Raw genomic sequence first — 22,845 nt, 5'->3', positions numbered from 1 at the left:
TCATCCAAGAACAGAAACAAACAAAATAAACATCATACTGTTGAGAGCACTCTCCAGGTTTGTTCTTGGTTTACAGTTCATGGTTTGTCCAGGAGAGCTAAATCATGACCCCGGGTTTGGATGACATTTTAAACCAAGCCATAGAGCAACAGCAAGACAACCAGGGAGGAGTGAAGTGGCAACAATCTTCTCCCCAGGAGCCGACACACTCTCATGATTGTGCTGAGCCTTCGTTTGGTTTAGTGGGATGTGCGAACTAAGCCTATGTCTCAAATCATAGCTGGATTAAAATGCAAGTCTAATTTTAATGAACATTAATAAATAAAATATGGACAATAGGGTCCACAGAAAATGTAGGTCTGGGCATTTTTTATCACTGTCACATGTATTTTGATATTCATATCCCATTATTATGACAATACAGTTTACAGTTTACTCAACATTTTGCTATATATGATTAAACCCATCTCATTATATTATGAAAATATAGTGAGATGGGTTTAATTATATATAACAGAATGTTGAGTAGTGTTTATCTTTTTTTTACATCTGTCCCTTTCATTTAAAATGTTTTGTTCATAAATATTTTCTGGTTTTATTTCAAACTATAATCTTGTAATTTCAGCCCCTGACAAAAGGTTTTGTAGTTTACTTTCATTGTCAGAAGTGTTCACCATGCCCTGCCTTATTTATCATTGGTTGATAAGCAGCTTTTTTGCATGTAAGACACTCATTTTATATTTTACGGTGGAGATTTTGTTTCCTGTTAATTTTATGTATATGCTCCAATTTTTCTATTTTATTTTATTGTTAATGTCCATATTTATGCTATGTTATTCCTGCTTCTTTGAAAAATGTTCTATTAAAATCTCTTATAAACAAAGAGTTAAAAAATAAAGAAAAAAGACATTTGGTCTTACCGTAAGACGGTTTTCTCTATGCATGTCAAAAGCTGATCTCAGGTGGGTAGCTAGCTCCACCTAGCGGTTGAAGGCAGAAGATTGCTAAAGAGTTGTGTTTGTTTGTTTTAACAAGGACTTCCTGCTCTGCACAGCTCCTTATTTCAGTTTTTGATAACAAGCCAACCAACAGGAGGAAAGAAAGAGAAATAGGAACCATCGACACGAAATAGGAGACAACAGCACCCATACACTCTCTGCTGTAGGCCTAAGATGAAAAAGACAGTGATGGCAGCCCAGTTCTCCTAGGGAGTGGCCCTGAGATCAGCTTTTGACATGCACAGAGAAAACCGTTTTACGGTAAGACCAAATGTCTTTTCTCCTGTGCATGGAAAAGCTGATCTCAGCTGGGGTATACCAAAGCTGACCCATGTAGGGTGGGAACATCACTGGACTGATTACACTAGTGTTCTGGGAGAACGTGATATAGCACTGACCTCCCAAAATCTGCCTCTGCTGATGTATATGTCTTATAGTGTTTAATAAACGTATTAGGGGCAGCCCATGTAGCTGCTCTAAAAGTCTCTGTGATAGATGCGTGGTGTGAGAATGCTGCTGATGTGGCTGCTGCCCTAGTTAAGTGGGCCACTATCCTGGCCAGCCGGGCTAACTTTAGAGAGGCGTAGGCCAGTGTGATACATGCCTTGATCCACCTAGCGAGCATGGACAAAGACACTTTCTTCCCTAAAGATGCTGGGTGGAAGGAGACAAATAATCTGTCTGACGGAGATGTTTTGTTTTAGAGATATACATTTTCAGGGCTCTTCGCACCTCCAGTGAATGCCACGCTTTCTCTATGGGGTGAATGGGATTAGGTCAAAAAGAAGGAAGTACTAGCTCTTGCTGACAGTGGAAGGAAGACAGTACTTTAGGAGGAAAAGAAGTAGTAGAAAGAACTACTCTATCCTTATGAAACACATAGATATTCTTGTCAACAGACAGAGCATTCAACTTAGACACTCTCCGGGCCAAAGTAATGGCCACAAGGAACAAGACCTTAAAGGATAGGAGACGTAGGGAAATTTGACTTAGGGGTTCAAAATGGGGCTTTTGTAGGGCCGTTAACACCTTGTGTAGATCCCAAGTTGGGTAACGATGGATCGTAGGAGGTGCTGATGCCGTTGCCCCACGTATAAAACGCCTGAGTAACGGATGAGATCCCAGCGGTTTCTCTGGAGATGTTGACAGAACCGCTGAAAGGGCTGAAGCCTGGCATCTGAGAGTGTTTGGCCTAAGACCCAAGGACAAGCCATCCTGTAGGAAGCAGAGAATGTCGTTTATACCTGCTTTCCTTGGAATTAAACCCTTCTTTTGTGACCACATCGAGATGGCCTTCCATGTAGTCTCATATATTCTAATTGTGGAAGGGTGTCTTGAGGCCATCATAGTTTACACCACTTGAGCTGGAATGCCTCATTTTAAGAGGTGTCACCTCTCAATCTCCAGACATGAAGCGCCAGCCATCCCGGGTCTGGTTGAAGAAGCTGTCCCTGCGACAATAGGTCTTCCCTGAGGGGAATTTGCCATGGAAGATTGATCGACAGATTGATGAGTTCTGGGAACCAGGGTCTCCTTGACCACCAAGCAGCTATCAGTAGAACCTTGGGAATGATCGGAAGAGGTGGGAAGGCGCAGAGTTGTCCTTGGGGCCACTGGGACGTCAGAGCGTCTATGCCTTCTGCCTCTGGTGTCACGTATCTGGAGAAAAATCTTTTCACCTGGCGGTTGAGGTGTGTGGCAAATAGGTCCACCTCAACTCTGCCAAAGTGTCTCACTATTTCCTGAAAGGCCAACGGGTGAAGCATCCATTCTGCCTGATGTACCTTCTGTCTGCTGAGCAGTTAGCAGCTGTCTGCTTGGCAGTTGTCCTCCCCCTTGAGGTATTCCGTGAGGATCGAGTCCATGTGTGTTTCCACCCACTGGAACAGCAGGACAGCTTCCTTCTGTAGTTGTGCGGAGCGTGTGCCTCCCTGATGATTCAAATGTGATTTGGCTGATACATTGTCTGTCCTGACCAGGACCGCCCCCAACCGTTTGATCTCCACGAAGTGCCTTAGGGCTAGCCGAATTGCACGAATCTCCAGAAGTTTGATTGGAATTACTGACTCCTGTGGTGACCAAGTCCCTTGTATCATCTGGCCATCACAAATGGCTCCACAGCCTGTTAGGCTGGCATCTGAGGTGATCTGGGTCCGTGGAGGATCCTGGAACAGCACTCCCCTTAGCAGATTGGGTTTGTGCACCCACCATAGCAGGGAGCAACGGACCACTGATGAAAGGGCTACCTTCCGGTGACACCTGCCAGCAATGTCACTTTGAAAAGGCAGTAGCACCCACTGGAGTGGTCGGGAGTGGTGATGTGTCCATGGTGAAGTCTGAAAGGTTGAGACCATCAACCCCAAGATATGTGCCAGATGCTAAGATCCACCAAAGGGAAAGATAGGAGTTGTGTGACAGCTGTAATTATCTTGTCTACTCTGTCTTGAGCTAACATTATGAGTCCCTGCCGCGAGTCTATGGTGGCGCCCAAATATATTATGCGGTGGGCTGGAGAAAGCTGGGTCTTGGTTTGGTTGACAAGGAAGCCATGATCCTTGAGGCATGCTAGGGTGATGTGCAGATCTTCCCAAGCTTTGTGGGGGTACGGAGACTGGAGCAGAAAGTTGTCCAGATAAGGAAAGACATGGACCCCCTGCACCCTGAGGTGTACCACCAGAGCAACCATGATCTTTGTGAATACTCTGCAGGCAGACGCCAGACCGAAGGGCATGGCCCTGTACTGAAAGTGATCCTCCCCCACCACAAACTGGAGGCAACGTCTATGAGGTGGAAAAACAGGGACATGCAGATAGGGCTCCTTCAGATCGACAGATGAGAGGAAGTCTCCCTTTCTTAATGCCTCCTTGATGGACAGTAAAGTTTCCATGCACAACCTGCAGTACTGTATTTTATGAGCTGATCTAAGTTCTTCAAATTGAGTACTGCTCTGAAAGATCCGTCTTTTTTCGCAACAGTGAAGAATCCTGAGAACCTCTCACCTGTTGGAACAGGCTCTATTGCCGCAATCTGCAGAAGGTGGGCAATTGCTTGAAGAGTCCTTTCCCGCTTGTCTGGAGACGTTGAGGGGGGGAGGGGATAAACTTGGTTGGAGGGAGGGAGGTGAATTCCAGCCTCAGTCTGTATCTGAGGGTGTGTAGTACCCATTGGTCTGAAGATGTGTCCCTCCAGCGGTGGGCAAAGTGCTGAAGGTGTCCTCCCACCTGAGGCACCCTGGCGTCAGAATTTATGCTTATTCTCCCGAGACTGGGATCCAAAACCCGATCTATTGGGGAAAGGTTGTTGGCTTTTAGACTGGGTACGTTGCTTATTCCAGAAGGGACGGCTGGTAAGGGACTCCTTTGCTCTTCCAAATGCCCTGGAGCCTTGAAAGGACTGGGAGAACTTTCTTCTTTTTCTTCAACTCCAAGACCCCAGCTAGGGTGTTGTCGCCAAATAGTTTGCCACCCACATAGGGCTCAGATGCGAGATTAGTGGGCTTCAGTATTGGCCTCCCAATGGTGTAACCATAGAGACCTTAGAGTGAAAACACTAGCTGCTAATGACCTTGCCGAAAACTGCATGGTGTCCATGGATGCATCTGCCATAAAGGTCACTGCTCTCGAGATTTTCAGAAGAGATTTCCGGATTCAAGCTGGATCCTGCTGCGGGCCGTCCAATAGTTCCTCCAGCCACAGCAGGGATGCTCTTGGAAAGACCGAGGAGGCTGCTACTGCTCTGATGGAGAGCGCACTGGCCTCATGAATCCTCCTAAGGCCTAGATCCAGCTTGCGCTCTGATGGATCCTTGGGGTGGGCATCCGAGTCTTTCGGGTTCAAGGACGGTTTTAGTAAATTGACTATGGGGGTGTCGACCAGAGGAACCTTGCGTTGGTCCATGATGTGTTGTTCCAACATATAGTATTTGTTGGCAGTTGCAACCGATTTCTTGAACTGTAGCTGGGCATCACATTTGGACTTGAACACTTTAGGCAACAGTTATGGAAGTTTTAGCACCTTATGGGGGCTAAGGGCTGTAATAATAGCTGGGCCAGGTGCAGATGAGCTGCGGGGGGGGGCAAATACGCTTCCACTACAGCTGGAGTGTCCCGCTGAAGCCTTCCGTGGGCGAGAGGATGGAGGAGGGGGTGGTAGGCACTTGGCATCCAGGGGAGCACGCTGCAAGAGGTGTCCCCACTCACACCGTGAAAGGAGGAGGCCGGTCAGGTGATTACCAGTAGACAGGCACAGACGCACCTGAGAAATGAGGCTGGGGGGGACAGAGTCCAACGAAAAAGACAGTGGTCTCGCAGCCAAAGCAGTGGGGTGGCTGCTTCGCGGTCGGCTCAGTGCCGCTGCAAAGTCTCGGGGGGGGGGAAACATAAAATGACAAACCCCTTTTTGTTAGTTTTAAAAAACACACACATAGGAAAACAGTAAAGGAAGGAAAAGGTACAGACGCACAATAGGAAAAAACACACCAAACTATACAGGCCTGAACGCAGAGAGGAGCTAGATTAACCGTTCTTGGTGGAAGGCAGAAGAGAAATTGAAATAAAGAGCTGCGCAGAGCAGGAAGTCCTTGTAAAAAAACAAAACAAAAAAACTCTAGCATTTTTCTGCCTTCAACTGCTAGGTGGAGCTAGCTACCCACCTGAGATCAGCTTTTCCATGCACAGGAGAATAAAATATTTTTAATGATCTTCTATGAGCAGGAATGCACAGATGGGAACTGTGCAGTTTATATAACTACCCTAACAAAAACTATGCAACCCATAATGAAAAGGAGGCAATCCAGTGATTCACATAACTATCTTGCATACTCTTATTATTTTCCAGCATTCTGGGGCCTGTATCAGTTCTCAAATTTGATGGCTATAATTCAGTGAACAATAAATCATTTTGAAATCATTAAAGATTAATAGTGCGCCTGGTCTACATATGCAGCAGAATGAGGTGGTAAAGTGGATTGTTCAACTTCAAACTGGAGGCGAAGAATGCGATTTTTGAATGCTCCCCTAACATAAATTTTAACACCTCAGACAGAAAGTTTCTAACCAGGCTTATCCTTACTGTGGTGGTTCTCTATTGGCACGGAAGTTGTCATTTTTATACAAGACATAATTCGAAATCAGTATCCCCTAGAAAAACAAACCTGAAGCACTACAGCCCATTCTATTCTATCAACTGAGAATTCTATCATTTGGGGGCTTGTGAACAAATAGATAAATCATCTGGAGATTTGGCTAACTTATTTCTGTAGAATTTTTAGATGAATGTAATTAGGGCACTGGCTTTAAAGGTTGAGGCCCAACATAATGAGCCAATTGATACAAATTGACTGTGTCCCTACAATATATGAGAGTAATGCACTATGGAATATGTGTATTAGCTCCAGTAACTGAATAATAACTGAAATGCATAGGATCTGTTCAGATAGTAATTCTACTCCCCTCCCTTTGAATCTCTACATGCAGTGACATCAGGAGTAGATCATGTGTGTCCCACTAATCAATCCTCCTCATTGGGTATAGGATATATTGCCTATACTGAAAATGAACATGGGCTATGTTGTGATTCAAATGAGATCTGGATCTTCGCTTCAGAGGGTTTTCATATTCAATGAAATGAAGTGCCTCCTGGTTCAGATGCTACATTTTATGTGCATAAAGGGCAGGGACAACAGTGTGATCCCAATCTTATCACACACAGACATTTAGTAGGTAACTGAAATTTATATCTACACCAGCCTGCTCTGTGAAAGCAGCCTAATAAGAGGCATAAACATAGGAAGGAAAATATTTAGGATAGAAAAGCAAAGACACAGAGTTCAAAATAAAAAAGCATTTGAAAAACCTTTACCGTATTCTTCTACATCCTGATCATCTATTAGTCCCACTGAGACTCCCAGATCCATGCACTTTTTGCTATGCGCCTTGGACTTCATATGTTTTGTCAAGTTGCCTTAAAAAAAACACAATACATTTGTTTTACCACTAAATATATGTGTAAAGCAACACAGAAACATGACGTTCAGTATGTCACTCTCCACAGATAATGATGCTTGGGCCATAATTTATTTATTATTTTATTTAAAAGGTTTCTATACAAACCTTTAGAAAGCTTGCAGAGCATCTTAAACTAGATTAAATAGTTAAATAATGATATTTTTGTCACAACAATAAAAATAAATGTGTTAAAACATAAAATACATTTGAAAGCGTAGAAGAATAAAAATAACCTTGTGTTGCATTCAATGAAGTCATTGTACGAGCAGAACAATTTCCGCTTTTGCAGTGCAACTCCACTTCCCTGTCCTCCTCCTGTGTGCTCTCACAAACTCCTTCCCCAAATCTGCTTTAGTGGTTCCCCCAACCCTCTAGAGCAGATTGTGGGGAGCATATGGAAGAAAGAGAGAGAGAGGAGAAGTTCCATTGTACTAATGGAAGTTCTGCTCATGCCATGAATTGCTGGATCCAACCCTTAGGATTTTCAGTAAAGCTATTTAGATTCATCTAGGCCTTGAACATGGAGTTACGTGCAGTGTTAGACAGCATGTTCTGTCACTGAAGACTACATCAGAGAAAGCTGCAGATTCAATATGCTGTCTTCATCCTAAGAACTATACATTAATTCTTTTGCTGAGCAATGATTTTCAAGATATAATGGCCTGTATTTAGTTCCAATCTGCATTAAAATATAGGTGCAACAGATATTCTGCTGTTTTCAATCACATCACAGAAAAAAAGATAGCCTTGTAAGATACCACAATGGCATAAGATACAAACAGCTGTAAAATACTTGCTAGGTACATTTTCCCCTGACATACTGCTATCTAATGAACACATACTAAAATGGAAGAAGATGGATGTGGAAAGAACTGATGTACTAGATGCTTCTTGTTTCTCTCATGGATACAAATAGCTGCTCTAAAATATTTCATTTATTTGATATCTTGTCTGGTGGCTTTACAATAAATTACAGTATTGCTCAGAAAGTCAGAAAATGACTTTTGCTCCTGAGGGCTCCAACATCTATTTTATTAGATTATAGACACAAACACAGCAAGGAAGCTGGTAAAGGAAAACAGCCAAGATTCCACACAAGCCATTTTTGTAGTGCATTTCTCCCTTTGAAATAGCACGGAGAACAAGAGTGTAATAATTACAAGAACAAATCTTACAGTAATATGCAATGCATATTAATCTACAACTATACAAAGTGTACTGTTTGTATTATATTTACATTGGATTATATGTAATATACCATTCTTAACTGGTGCATTATATTATATATATACTAATCTTAAATATTAATATTGTTGTGAGGAAAATGTTATTATGTTGAAGTCTGGATATCCATCTCAGCAAACTTTTGTACAAAATTATATCATTTTAATTTTTAAAAAAATATTTAGGCTTATGGTAGAACTGCATGTTATTAACATCATTGCCTGCTAAATCTGCACACAGATAAACCAATGAGTTCATGAGCAAAGACAGAACGATGACTAGAGTTCCTAATATGGAAAGTGCTACACAAGCTTCCTGTCAATTTCTTTACAATCACCTTAGTAAAGTCAGTCCCTAGCCTAAGGAAAACTAAGAAACAGAAGGTACATAGTGGCTTTCCCATATTGACAAAATTAGCACATGACAAGTCTAGGATCTGAACCTATTTGCAAAAAATTAATATGTAAAAACTGATTCTTAAGGTATGTCCACCTAGCAGCTGCATGTTGTATCAACTGAAATAGGTTGTACCCTTGAAAAAGACAAAAATATTTTCCCCCAGGACATGGTCTTATCCCAATAACTGGTCATGCAAACTACACAGTCTCTCTTGGCCTCATAGCTGTCTGAGTGATTGGTCAAGGCATCAATCATGGGCAGAAATGGGGGTCAGGCAAACTCATCACAACATAAAGCTCAAAAAGGCAAATGTTAAGATGTCCTTCTGTAGGACATATGCATCTACCACCCAAGAGTGTTCTTTGTAAAAGGGTTTTTGACTGCCAATTCTTCTGCTGTTTACATGACTTTCATTTTTTATTGCTGAATTGGCTTTATATATAGATTTTTAAATTGTTATGTTGCACATCACTTGGAAAACATTTTTGGAAAATAGCACAGATCCCCCCCAATAAACAGACAAAAAATCCCAGAGTATGTTATAAAAACCACAATGCAAGTGGCATTTTACATTTCACTTCTTGTTAAGTTCTAAAAGGATCTGGTTTATTTTATTCATTTCATTTCATTTCTATACTGCCTGTTATATAAAAATATATCTAAGCAGTGTACAGAAAACATAAATAAACTTAAACACCAAATGTTACCAAAATACACAATGATACATATACAAATGCTACATTAATACAGATATAGACCATTATCAGTTCCTTTTCCTTCCGATACACCTTCCCTCTCAGCCTTCTGGCTCTCACCCAGGGCCTAAACAAACTCACACCTCACACACAAACTCTCACAACGAAGAGGGTTCCTGGAAACTGCCCACATCACCCTAATCTCTCACTCTAGGCTTGTTCTTATGGGCAGGCTCAAAGGTGGATGGAGCTTCTTCAGGCTGCGACAGCTGTGCCCTATTCAGCACTCCACACACCCAGTTCCAGGCGACAGCAGATTTGATCTGGTGAGTTTCTTAGGGGATCCCAAGGATGGCAGATAGGACACCCCTCCACTCACAGCTCTCTCTCTAGCCTCTCTATACCTCTCCTCCTCCAGCTGACTGGCAAGTGGGTAGAGTAACATTTATATTTGATAAACAGATACTTAATGATTAAAATTAGAAGTTCTCATAGTAATTGGCAGGTTAAGTCTGTAACCTATTCCTGCACTTCGTTTTAAGACTGAGTAATGTTGCCTTTATGGCTTTAACACCAAACCAGCATTTCCCCCCTCCTACCCCCTGCTTTGTTTAGCATCTGGCCTGATGAAGACTTCTGGAGAACTTGAAATCTTACTACTGTGTAACAATTTAGTTGGCCTTAAAGATGCATTGCCCTACTATGGATTTTGGCATTTTTCTTATAGGCCAACACAGCTATCTTTTCATTTTTTGCAATTTGTTTAAATTTCCAAAGTTTTATATAATCTTTCCAACATTTATTGGAAAAGCAACTGGTAGCAGGTTGTGGAAAAAAGAAAATTATTGAATCCTGACAAGCTCACTTACCTTTAGTCTTGAAGGAAAAATTGCAATAGTTGCAGTGATAAGGACGGACGTCTGTGTGTGTGCGAATATGTTTCTTCAACATACTGGGCTTTTTACAACGTATTCCGCACTCTTCACATATGTATTTTCCTCTTCCTCTTCCACGAACATAGACATATTCTTCATTTGATTTGTACCTAAACAAAACACAGCAATATTATCTAAGTATGTAAGCATTTAAAAAGCACCTTGGATATACATAATCTGAATATCCATATTGTGGTTCAGAAAGTGTGGATTACATCAGCCTTGCAAAGTAACCCAGTGCTGCTATACTAATATTGCTGGGGGGGGGGAGAGAGAGAGAGAGAGTATGACAGCACTGCAGTTTAGTCCAGTGTTGCTATCTAGTCTCTCGATGTATAGATTTTTTGGGTGGGGAATGAAATGGTGGGGAGGAGTCACTAAGTTGATTGTAGCAGCAATATGGGGGAGGGACAATTAATTGCTTTCCCACCCATGGGGGGGAACAGTGGGATTCTTGGGGAGGATTGCTGCTACTGATAACAACACTTAATTGAGTATAATTCATATTATAGGCTCAAATCCTTCTTGCTAAAAACAGAGATAAAAGGTAGCTGCTTGACTTATGCTAATAACATTGCTGTAGTTACTATGAGGTACAAATAAATAGCCACAACAAATGCTGTTAGAATATATCACTTGTTTTTTTAACAAGGTAATCTTGAATTTACCGTATATTCCGGCGTATAAGACGACTGGGCGTATAAGACGACCCCCAACTTTTCCAGTTAAAATATAGAGTTTGGGATATACTCGCCGTATAAGACTACCCCTGCTTATGACATGCAAGCGATGTACCTTACCGGCGATTGGCTGGTTGTTGTATACAAAGCCTATCGTGCGAAGGCAAGAATGCCTTTGAAGTCAAGACTAGGGGCGTCAGGCCCCTCCCACTCTCCAGTTCATTCTTGCCTTCGTATGAACAAGATTGAGATCCTATAGCGTAGCTTAGCTAAGTTTTCTGTGTTTTTTGTTGCTGTATTTGTTTGACAGTGTGTGGAGGTTTTGTGACTGTGTGTTTACCAAGTGTTCCCTTCCCTCTGTCTTGTATCTAACGTCGTGTTTTCCATTCCTGGGGAGTTCCCTTGGGGGGGTTCCCTGTTGCCCGGGCCGTTGATTTTCCCAGCCTTTCATCCAACGGCCATCAGAGGGACCGCGGCTGCGGTTCTCTCTATTCCCAGCGGGAGCTTGCGCCTGCAGCTCCCGTCGTTATTTCCCACCCGTTCCTGGCCGTTTGAGTCTCCCCCGTCCCGGGAATATTTCATTGAGAGTCTGCGGCTGCGGCTCTCTCTCTCCCTTTGCGGCTTTTATCTCGGACTGCCTTGAGCCTCGCTGCCTGACAGTTTCGTGCCGCAACGGTCCCTGCATACGGCGGCTGCGGCTGCCTCCTCCTGCTTCCTTAGCGGTGGCGGCTTTTTTGCCTTTTTTACCTAGCCGTTCCTTTATTGATTTTCTGCGCCGCGACCTTGCTTATCGGCCCCCCGGCTGCAGCACAAGCGGCTCTACCCCCGCCCGCCATTGCCGCTTCGTTATTGTCCGCCATTTTTTGACTTAATTTTCCCGCTCTTTTTCAGCACCCGGCATATAAGACGACCCCCGACTTTTGAGAAGATTTTCCTGGGTTAAAAAGTCGTTTTATACGCCGGAATATACGGTACTCAAGAATTGACATCTAAACCTTTCTGTTAACCAGGGGTGAGGAACTGGACCTGGGTGCTTGGGTGTTCACAGGCTGCCCACTTGTCAATCACCTACATCACCATGACATTAGGCACTCATTTTTACTCTGCAGCCTGGCTTCAACTCCAGCTGTGTGTAATAGAGCAATGTTCCTTTGCACACACAGGTTGAATTCAAACTGTGCCTGCAAATGAATTAAGTGAAGATTGAAATCACCACCAATCAGCTGATTGGCGGTGACTTCAAGCCCTGCTTTTGGCAGGGATTTGGCTGTTTAAAAGGTGCTGAATGCAAGCCTTGCTTGCCAAGAAACAATAAGACATGCACTTTAAGGTGTGGGGCAGGTGGGCATGCCTTGGGGAAAAACAGCCTCACAGGCCAAATTAGGAGCTCTACTGGGCCTAATTTGGCTCATGGGCTGGAAGGTTCCCCATGCTGGCTGTAAACTTTACATCTCTTTTGAACTTCCTCCTTGCCATCTGAAATACTATGCCTTGTCTTGCACATAAAATAGTATTTCCAGCCTAAGATCAATTGATGAAAGATGTATAGTAACATAAATAGGTTCCAGCTCAGGAAACTTGAGTTCTTTGTGTGGTTTATGGTTGTCACTGGGTGAGAGTTCTGAGAGCTGAAAATTCAACAGGTTAAGCATTTGCAAGTATAGAAACAGAATTATGGGGAAAGGTTCACATGTTGACGTTCACTGTGTGGCCTCTGATTTGTTTTTAGGCCCTCCACTCCATCTGCAAAAGAGGATGCAAATATGCATATGACACAAAAGTATATGCAAATATATGCCCTCTTCTGTAAGACTGGTGAATGGCTCAATCCACATACAGTGTACTGTGTTCAGACAATCCTGTTGGCACCCTCAATTCCTGATATAGATGTTATGCTAGAAACTGAAACAGTGTTGGTTTCATCAGTGCATATTACTCTTACTACTAATTATTATTTTTATTAGACTTAAGTCACTTGTTACACAGATGTCTCCAAGAGACTTATAACATATTTAAAAACCATAAACATACATACACTGCAATATTAACACATTCATAAAAATAATATCTTAGTTCAAATTATTTTTTACAGTATGGTATATTGACATCTAGGCACCTCATACTATAAGGTACAGTAGGGCCCCGCTTACTGGCGCTTCGCTTCCCGGGGTTCCGGTAATGCAGCGGCTTTGAGTCCCCGTTTTTAAAGCCGATTTTGCCCTTTTGTGGCATTTTCGCATCATTTTCACATAACGTGCCCCATTATATTCAATGGGGTTCTGCTTTATGGTGATTTCTGCTTTACGGTGGGGGTCCGGAACGGAACCTGCCGTATAAGTGGGGCCCGCCTGTACTTGAACCTGTTTAAAGAGATTGTGTCAAGACCAAAGTATCTCAGGGCTACTGCTGGCTGGATGTTAATGAGGACAAACAGAAGAGAAGCGGCTGCAGGACCGCATGCTTTTGCTCCTGCCAGCCCCTTCTTTACCTGTGAATTTTACCACCTTTCTTTACCATAGCGAGACATTATATCATCATAGTTTACAACCCTGGGGATGCTCTGAATCTAGCTTTTGGAACCACATTAATCAAGTTAATGTTATTGGCCCTCTGAAGAAAATTAGAACCATGGAAGGCACTTCAGCATAGTTTTTAAACAGATATATAGATGAAATCTCTTCCCTATACTCTTTTCCCTTCAAGAAAGACAACTTTATTGATAAAGTTGTGGGGCAAATCCTAAATTTTCTGGTGTCATCCTGGAATTCCTTGCAAACCTATCCTGGCCACTTTCTCTCCATACATTGGAAACAACTATCAGAGCCTTATGAACAAAAATCAGTGAGTTACCATTGGTGTAACAAGTGCTATTCAGAGTATCACCATGAGTGGAAAAACAGACATTTGCTGCATATATTTACCATGTCAAAATGTTACCACATAGCAGCTTTGAGGAGCTGGTCATTGGCAAGCCCCAGCAGCAAGGGTGAGATAAGCTGGGCATTGCAATCCTTTCGCAATTGCTCAAAAATCCAGGAGAGGTAGTGGTAGTCCTTCACTTATTTTGTGGCATACAGGTAATGCTCAGACTACAAATGACACGTTATTGATGTGATCTGAACCACCTATGGCACCATGTTAAAGTTCCTGTCATGCAATAAGTCATCATCTGATTTCATCTTACATATATTTGTAGTACGATACTTGTTTGGAACTAAGGCTCATGGTACTTTGGTTCAGATCCCAAGTTCACCCAGAATTCATTTTGAAGAATTAAGCATCAGAACACCTGAAAATAAAACAGCTATAAGGATGAGAGATTTGAGAGCACAAGTGCTGAATCAAACATTGGAGGCGTGGGGTCACTTTTTAGCAAGAAATTGGGACATCAGGATGCTGAATACACCCAATAATTTTGGCTGTTTGTGTGAGTAGAATCTGGATCTCAGTCTTATCAGATGCACATGAACACCCTTTACTACTGAGCTACTTAAAAAAACCAAGAAATAATGGGACTCCTATTCAAAACATTAATAAAATATACTATTTTTAGAGACAAACTACTTACCCTCCATCAAATATTTTAACTCTTCTTGGCTCACTTTTGGCTAAGGAATTCTCATTATCTTGATCAGTGCTTATTTCAGAGTTTTCTTTATTGCTGAATTCCCTTGCTGCCTTTTGTTTAACTAATGCCCGCTGAAAGAAATGCAAATTGTTAAGTTTCTGACTATAAGCACATGTATTTAACTACCAGACTGTTGTTGCTAGTGAGTATCTGGCAAAATAAGTTAAATGTTACCATTTACAATTACTTATGTGTAAACAACACAACTGAGTTACATTTTTGCGACAATTGCTGCACCCAATTCAAAATGCTTGTGAGAGGGAGAACAGAAAGTCATTACAAAATGTTTATGAACTTGAAAGAACACACAGTTTATCTTTTTGCCCAGAAGTAGCTATTTGTACATGATTTAGTAGCTGCAGAAAGGAAAGCAAAGAAGACACCTAAGTCACCTAAAACATTAAAAATAAACACACACATACAGATGCAGTAGAATAATTCTTTTTATCCATAAGATAACAGTGGTGATCTCTCCGCTGGTAAAGAGAGGCGGGAAAATAGGCAAAGGCCACTACTCAGATCTTTGCACATCAAACCAAGTGCAACACCCACACACGCACACACATACTAAGCCAGCAAGCATAATCTGTCTCACTCAACCACCTCCCGGACCCTGCCCTGCCACCAACTAAGGGACACCCACCCAAGCAAACATTTTCCCGAGATGCAGAAAGCTAAAACACTGCAAAAGCAGGAAAGTAGCCAGGGAGGGTGGCTTTGCATACCAAGTGCAAACACAGTATTCTCTCTCTCTCTCTCTCTCTCTCTCTCTCTCTCTCTCTCTCTCTCTCTCTCTCTCTCTCACACACACACACACACACACACACACACACACACACACACACACACACACACATCATCTTTCACCTCCACAGTTCTTTCTCTCCATTCTGTTGCTGCTGCCTCCTTCTCCTCCTTTATCCATGTTGTTGCCCTCTGGGCTCCTTTCTCCCTTCACTACATTCTTCTCCACCACTGTCCATTTTTTTAAACAATTGTTTTCTCCACTCCACCCTGTCTCACTCTCCACCTCCTCCCTTGTTGCCTCCTACCCACCCACAGAGCACAAGGGAAGAGAGATGCTGCACAGAAGCCCAGTTGAGGCACATGATTTTCATCCACAAATCAGAGGAACAGAAGACTTCCCCTGCGACAACCCCCCCCAAAGTAATGCCCCAAAGTAATGCTGGAAACATTACAATTACTCCTCAAAATAATAAAATTACTCCTCATTCTATTACAATCAAAATGTAAAGGAATTACCCACTTGTTCCTCAAAAAAGTTAATGAATGACAGGTAATTCATTTTTTTTAACTAATTCCTTCCAAGTTCTGTTCTTACCTTTGCAGACTTGCTTTTACAGTTGTAAAAGCCAGAGCTTTCTCTACACACACAGAGCTCTGGATGTAGGGAAGTAAGGGAAATGATCACAGTTGGACGCATTTTAGCCAGTCAAAAATACTCAAGGTGGGCACAGAGCAGGGCCAGTGAGGGGCATGACTGGTGCAGAGACTCTAGGGGCGGACAGAGAGGCCTGGAGGGCCCCAAGCCCCTGGTTTAACCAATAGACATGTGTTGATATTTTCAACACAATAGGAAATTGTTGTTGTTATGAGCCTTCAAATCAATTTCAACTTATGGCGACCCTATGAATCAGTAACCCCCAATAGCATCTGTTATAAACCACCCTGTTCAGGTCTTCTAAGTTCAGGTCTGTGGCTTCCTTTATGTTATCAATCCATCTCTTGTTTGGCCTTCCTCTTTTTCTACACCCTTCTGGTTTTCCCAGCATTATGGTCTTTTCTAGGGAATCATGTCTTCTCATTATGTGTCCAAAGTATGATAACCTCAGTTTCATCATTTTAACTTCTAGTGACAGTTCTGGTTTAATTTGTTCTAACACCCAATTATTTGTCTTTGTAGCAGTCCATGGTATTCACAAAGCTCTCCTCCAACACCACATTTCAAATGAGTTGATTTTTCTCTTATCCGCTTTTTTCACTGTCCAACTTTCACATCCATACATAGAGATCAGGAATACCATGGTCTGAATGATCCTGATTTTAGTGTTCAGTGATACATCTTTGCATTTGAGGACCTTTTCTAGTTCTCTCACAGCTGCCCTCCCCAGTCCTAGCCTTCTTCTGATGTCTTGACTATTGTCTCCATTTTGGTCAATGACTGTGCCAAGGTATTGATAATCCTTGACAAGTTCAATGTCCCCATTGTCAACTTTAAAGTTACATAAATCTTCTGTTTACTACCTGGTTATGTAGCCAGGAAGTAATGAAAGAACTGCCTGCTATACTCTACAATGGTTTAGAACAGCTTTCCCCAACTTTTGAGTTCCCAGATGTTGCTGGACTACAGTTCCCATAATTCATGACCATTGGACATGCTGGCTGGAGCTGATGCGAGTTGTAGTCCAGCAACATCTGGAGACCCAAAGGTTGGGAAAGGCTGGTTTAGATGATAGACATCTGTTGATATTTTCAAATCCAGACATAGATATAGATCAATTCCTGTAAACGGCATGAAAAAAATGGTGGCAATGAAGAGTAAAACAGCAGAAAGTGTTATAGCATGTTACTTGTATCAGTACCACAGGGCCCCACATTAGTCTGATTTTAAAAAAGGTAAGACCATTGCACTCTGCAACAGTCTAGCATTTCTTTGACCCTGTACTCAAATCATGGGTGTTAATTAGAATATTCATTAGCAGGTACTGAAGGGTATTGATGCAAACATGTATTTGTACAACTTTATGTATGAAATAATTTGAAGTTATTATGGTGCCTGATCTACAAAATGCAAGAAAAGGCCAACTTACAAAAATACTGTTTATCTTTTGTAAATATATATTGATTATTTTCTTCATCATTGAATTGTCTCTCTTTCTACATTGCATTTGCCTTGGCAATCCTTTGACAGAGGCCAAGATTATTTTTTTAAATTGTTTTTATTGATTTCATAGTAATTTAACATGAATAATATGATACAAAAAGACATCAATTTAACTTTAATACCCTCCCCCCACTTTAGAGCCAATTCCTGTTTTGATTCGGTTTATGTGCTATGTTATGGAAAGTATATTGGTAAGTATTGGTATACAGGTGATTATTGTAGTGAATGAAAATCAAATACAATATTAACATGAGATGGTTTAAAATTGTAGGAGTATTATTATTCGTTTAGGAAAACCAGATAGTTTTTGCAGATGAAGAAAGCTGGGTATGTAGGTCTCGTTGTGAGGTGTATTCCATGTAGTTCCACCATACTGACGTGAACAATTCCGGTTTTGCAGCACCTCTTAGAAATCGAAGATGCAGCGTGATTTTGTCCAATATAGCTATCGTCCATATTTTGTTGAACCAAATCTGCAAGTTAAGTCCATCTTGATTTTTCCAGTATTGTAATATTGTTAGTCTCGCTGCTATGAGTAGTTTACATAGCAGATGTTTTGATTTTAATGTTTTGTTTTCATCTTTGAATAAAGATAATAAAAATAGTTCCGGTGTTAAGTGTATTTTTTCTTTCGTAATGTTGTTAAGTTCGGTATGTACTGAAGTCCAAAATTTTTTGATCTGTGGGCAACTCCACCATAGGTGGAAGTATGTTCCTTTCTGATTGCATCCTCTCCAACATAAGGGCGATGTTGATGAAGATATATGAGAGAGTTGTACTGGTGTATAATACCATCTGTGAATTGTTTTCAGCATAGTTTCTTTATGTGTTGCAGAAATTGTTTTGCTGTGTTTAGAATGAAAGATTGAAGACCATTCAGATGTTTCTAGCTGATATCCCAGATCTTTTTCCCATTGGTTTTTCAGACCTGTCAGTTTTCCCATATCAATTTCTAGTAATATTTTATATAGGCTAGAGACTATTCCTTTACCAGAGCGACCACTATCTAGTAATATTTTTTCAAATTGTGTGATATTTTTAGTAGCGTATGTTTTGATTTGAGGGTCCTTTAGGGTAGTTTGTAATTGGTATGTATGTAACCAATCTAAGTTCCAAGATGGAATATCAATTTTTAGTTGTTGAATAGTGATTGGGTTACCTTGTGGGAAAAAATCTCTCAATCTAAAATAATTTTTCTCCTCTCCTATTTCTATATATTTTTTCAAGAAGTCATCTCCTGCTTTCGGGTAAGCAGGTAAGGGAGTTAAAGGGGAGTATATTGAAGATAATTTTAATTGCCATTGTTTCCAGATGGAGAATGTGGATTTTGTATATGGATTATTAATAGTTTTAATCCATGTGTGGGTGATTGGTAAGAAGGGTAGATTCCAAATCTTGCCTTTCGATAACATATTTTCTTCTAATCTAATCCAAGATTTTTTTGATTTCATTATGATGAAGCTAAATTGGCGAAGTTGAAATGCTATGTAATATAAATGTAAATTCGGAAGACCCCAACCTCCAGAACTTGTGTGTGTGTAAAAGGATGTCATTGCTAGTCTTGGTCTTTTATTTTGAAAGATGAAGTTATTTATCATGGTTTGCCATTTGCGAATAGTGGTATGTGTAATAAGAAGAGGGAGTACTTAAAATAAATAAAGAAATCTGGGGATTATTTTCATGTGAACGGTCGCTATTCGGCCTAATATGGTTATATTGAGTTTTTTCCATTTATTGAGATCTAGTTTCATTTTTCATATTAAAGGGTAATAATTAATATAAAACAGTTTTGATGGATATTTGGGAATTAAAACTCCCAGGTATCTAAAAGCAGAGTTACATATATTAATTCCCAGTATTTTGCGGGTGGTCAATTGGTCTTGAGGGCCAACATGAAAAAACATTATAGAGGATTTGTTGAAATTTATTTTAAGACCAGATATTTCTGTAAATGTTTCAAGCATCAGTTTAAGTGCTGAGGCTGATTGTGATGGGTTTCCTAACATTAATGTCATGTCATCTGCATATAAATTTAATAGATGTTCTTCGTCAGTCGTATTAATTTTATATCCCTGTATTTGAGCATGTGAGCGTAATTTCATGGCTAGAGGTTCTAGAGCCAGAGCAAATAGTAATGGAGAGAGAGGACATCCTTGTTTCGTGCCTCTTTGTATTATTATGGGGTCAGAATCCAGATTATTAGTGCAAATTACTGCAGTGGTGATGTCATATAATCGATTAATCATGTTTAGTATCCTATTTCCTAATTTATATTTATCTAGTACTTTAATTAGGTAGTTCCAGTTTAAACAAAAAGGCCTTGTATATATCTAAGGATAAGATACCTAATGGTTTTTTGTTTGTTTTGGCGTTATATGATGTTAAGCAGTCTTCTGATGGGATCAGATATATGTCTTCCTTTAATGAATCCTGTTTGATCTACATGAACAAGATCAGTTATCATTGAATTGATTCTATTTGCTAATATAGAAGTAAATAATTTTTGATCTTGGTTAAGAAGATTTATTGGGCGGTAGGATTCCACTTTTGATTTATCTTTATTTGGTTTGGGTATAACTATTATACGGGATGTTTTCCAGGTGTCTGGGATAATTCCACCTGACCAAATATAATTAAATAATTGTGTGAGGTGTGGAGTTAATATATCTTTGAAGATTTTATAAAATGTGCTATTAAAGCCATCTGGTCCAGGTGCCTTATTGTGTTTGAGGTTTATGATTGCCGTAGAAACCTCTTCTGTTGTTATATCTTGGTTTAGAAGTGTTTTTTGAGCATCTGAAGGAGTGGGTGGGGAAAAGTCAAGGAGAAAATTTTGGAGTTCCTCTGTTTTAATAGGTGTGGTATTATATAGTTTCTTATAAAAATCCATGAAGCATTTATTAATTTCTTTAATATCAGAGGTTATGTTCTCTTGATGTGAAATTGTTGTAATTGTAGTAGCTGTATATTGTGATTTTAGAGCATGAGCTAGTAATCTGGAATGTTTATTTCCCCATTCCTAGTATTTTTGTTTAGTATACCAGAGAGATTTGGCTATTTTCATAGAATCTATAGCTTCTAATTCTTTTTTTTTTCTGTTGTAGTTCTCCTAATGTGGTGTCTGAATTATTTTGTTTATGCTGAGATTCTAATTTGTCCACTTCTTTTAATAATTGGGTTTTAATTGGGTCGGTGTGACGTTTCTTTTTGGCCATTTCATTTATACAGTGACCTCTCATTGTTGCTTTCATTGCGTCCCATAAAATGTTCATTGTAATGTCAGGGGTAGTGTTGAATTCAAAATATTCTTTTAATTTTTCTTGTAGTATGTTAGTGACTGATCGATCAGTAGTAAGGGAAAAATCAAATCTCCATATTGAGTTGTATGGAGTGTATTTTAGGGTGTTTAAATTTACTCCTACTGCAGCATGATCTGATACCAATCTGGGGTATATTTCTGCTTTGGTGATATTAGTGAGGAGTGTTGAAGATACTAGGATGTAATCTAGTCTCGAGAAAGTTTTAAATCTGGGTGATTGATATGTGTAATCTTTGATATTAGTATTCATGTGGCGCCATGCATCTATTAACCCGTGTTTTTGTAGTAGAGACTGTATGGGAGATGATGTTTTTGCAAGTGATTTTGGTAGTCGTATGCTTTTGTCTAGTATAGGGTCACTGCATATGTTTAAATCCCTGCCTATAAGAACTTCACCTGAGGCGAATTTCTGAAGTTTTTTGAGTGTTTTAGATAGAAAATTTAGCTGATTAGTATTAGGAGAGTAAACTGAAGCTAGGGTGTAATTACGATTTTGTAGTGATCCTGAAAGGAATATATATCTGCCCTCTGGGTCTATTTGTTGTTTTTGAACCTGAAAATCTAATATTTTAGCAAAAATAATTCCTACTCCTCTTGAGTGATTTCCTCCCGTAGCTAAAAATTGCTTACCAAAATATTTATGTGGAAGAAGATGATAGTTAGGTTTTGGTTTATATATTTCTTGAAGAAATATAATTGAGGGTTGTTGACTTTTGATGTAGTCTGAAACTCTCCATCTTTTGATTACGTCTCCCATGCCCCTTACATTTAGAGTTAGTATTTTAAGTTCAGCCATTAGAGATAAGTACATTGATTGTTTTGATCACCTGAATATACCAATATCCTTTATCTTTGTACCATTTCCATCTTAACATTTCTGTATTTAACCATATATTATAACATATATTGAATGTGTAGCTCTGAGAACCCCAAATAAAACATAACTTCCCCCCCAACATGTAACCCCCGTACCTGACTAATAAAAGACAGAGTAAGCTTACTCTGCTTACAGGTGTTGTCATTGACAGCCCTGTATTAGTCGGTCGAATTTCTGAGGTTTATTACCTCAGAGAAGAATAAGATAGTATAAATTTGAATAGTAGCAAATAGATAAAACTTTTAACTAAATAGCTCATTATGTTTCTGCCAACCCTGGCCTGTGATAAATTGCACCAACTTAGCCTTTGTGCATGTTAGAAATTTGTGATTCAGTCCTTGAGAAATCTGTTTGTATGTTGATTCTTACAGTGATCCATCCGTGAATGTTCATTTCTTTCTTGTAGATGTGGATCTTAGTGCTCTGTGAGTAGTCATTGAGTTGCTGACTGTGTCCACTCTTGGACGTCTTCTACGTCTCATGGTATGAGGGAAGGATTTCCAGTTGTCACAGTCAAGTAACATGTTGAACAGCTCATCTGATTCTGTTTCTTCTTCGTCCCACGGAGAGTTGATGTTGAATAGTGCCAGTAAATTTAGCATGTCTTTTTTAGTTGATGCTTTATGTTGAATGCCATCCATTTCTGTTATTAGCGCAAATGGGAAGCCCCACCGATATTTGATGCCTTCTTTTCTTAGTAGTTCTGTAGCAGGGCGAAATGCTTTACGTTTTTGCAGTGTTGCAGTGCTCAGGTCCTGTAGAAATAAGACGGGGCTGCCTTCGAATTCGATTTGATTTTTTGTACGTGCAATTTTAAGCAGTTCTTCTTTTTTTGCAAAATTATAAAATGCAATTATAATGTCTCTAGGAGGGGCATTATTTTTGGGGCGAGGACCCAGACTTCTGTGTGCGCGTTCTATGTCTGATGCAATAATGCCTGCTTCTGGCATGGTTGCTGACCACCAAGATATTAAAACCTGAATAATATTTTTATTATCAGTCCATTCCTTAATCCCACGCACTCTTAAATTCCGGCGACGACTTCGATTTTCCTGGTCATCAACGCGGGTTAATATTTCTTTTTGATTGCGAATAATGTGTTTGATCACCTCTGTGTGTTGAGTGCCTAAATCTAAGGCCTCATCTGCAGTTTTAGCAACGTCGGCCATTTTGGTTGTCAG

General features: G+C 40.3%; 1 protein-coding gene across 8 annotated transcripts in view; it reads right to left on the bottom strand.

Moving 5' to 3' along the window:
• Positions 1–22,845, bottom strand: part of HIVEP1 (HIVEP zinc finger 1) — a 163,055-nt gene that overhangs the window by 15,876 nt on the left and 124,334 nt on the right. For 7 of the 8 annotated variants that reach the window (XM_061592031.1, XM_061592024.1, XM_061592045.1 and 4 more), the window contains exons 5-7: positions 14,504–14,634; positions 10,190–10,365; positions 6,851–6,958 (exon numbers count right to left, since the gene is read on the bottom strand). In XM_061592031.1, coding sequence (XP_061448015.1) covers positions 6,851–6,958; positions 10,190–10,365; positions 14,504–14,634 — 415 coding nt within the window. The remainder of the gene's footprint in view (positions 1–6,850; positions 6,959–10,189; positions 10,366–14,503; positions 14,635–22,845) is intronic. The other variant, XM_061592071.1, reaches the window with a different exon arrangement.

Source organism: Rhineura floridana, chromosome 1 (assembly GCF_030035675.1).
Source record: "Rhineura floridana isolate rRhiFlo1 chromosome 1, rRhiFlo1.hap2, whole genome shotgun sequence".
In the NCBI taxonomy this organism is placed as follows: Eukaryota; Metazoa; Chordata; class Lepidosauria; order Squamata; family Rhineuridae; genus Rhineura; species Rhineura floridana.
Note: the sequence above shows the minus strand (reverse complement) of the source record. Positions and strands in the feature narration are given on the sequence as shown.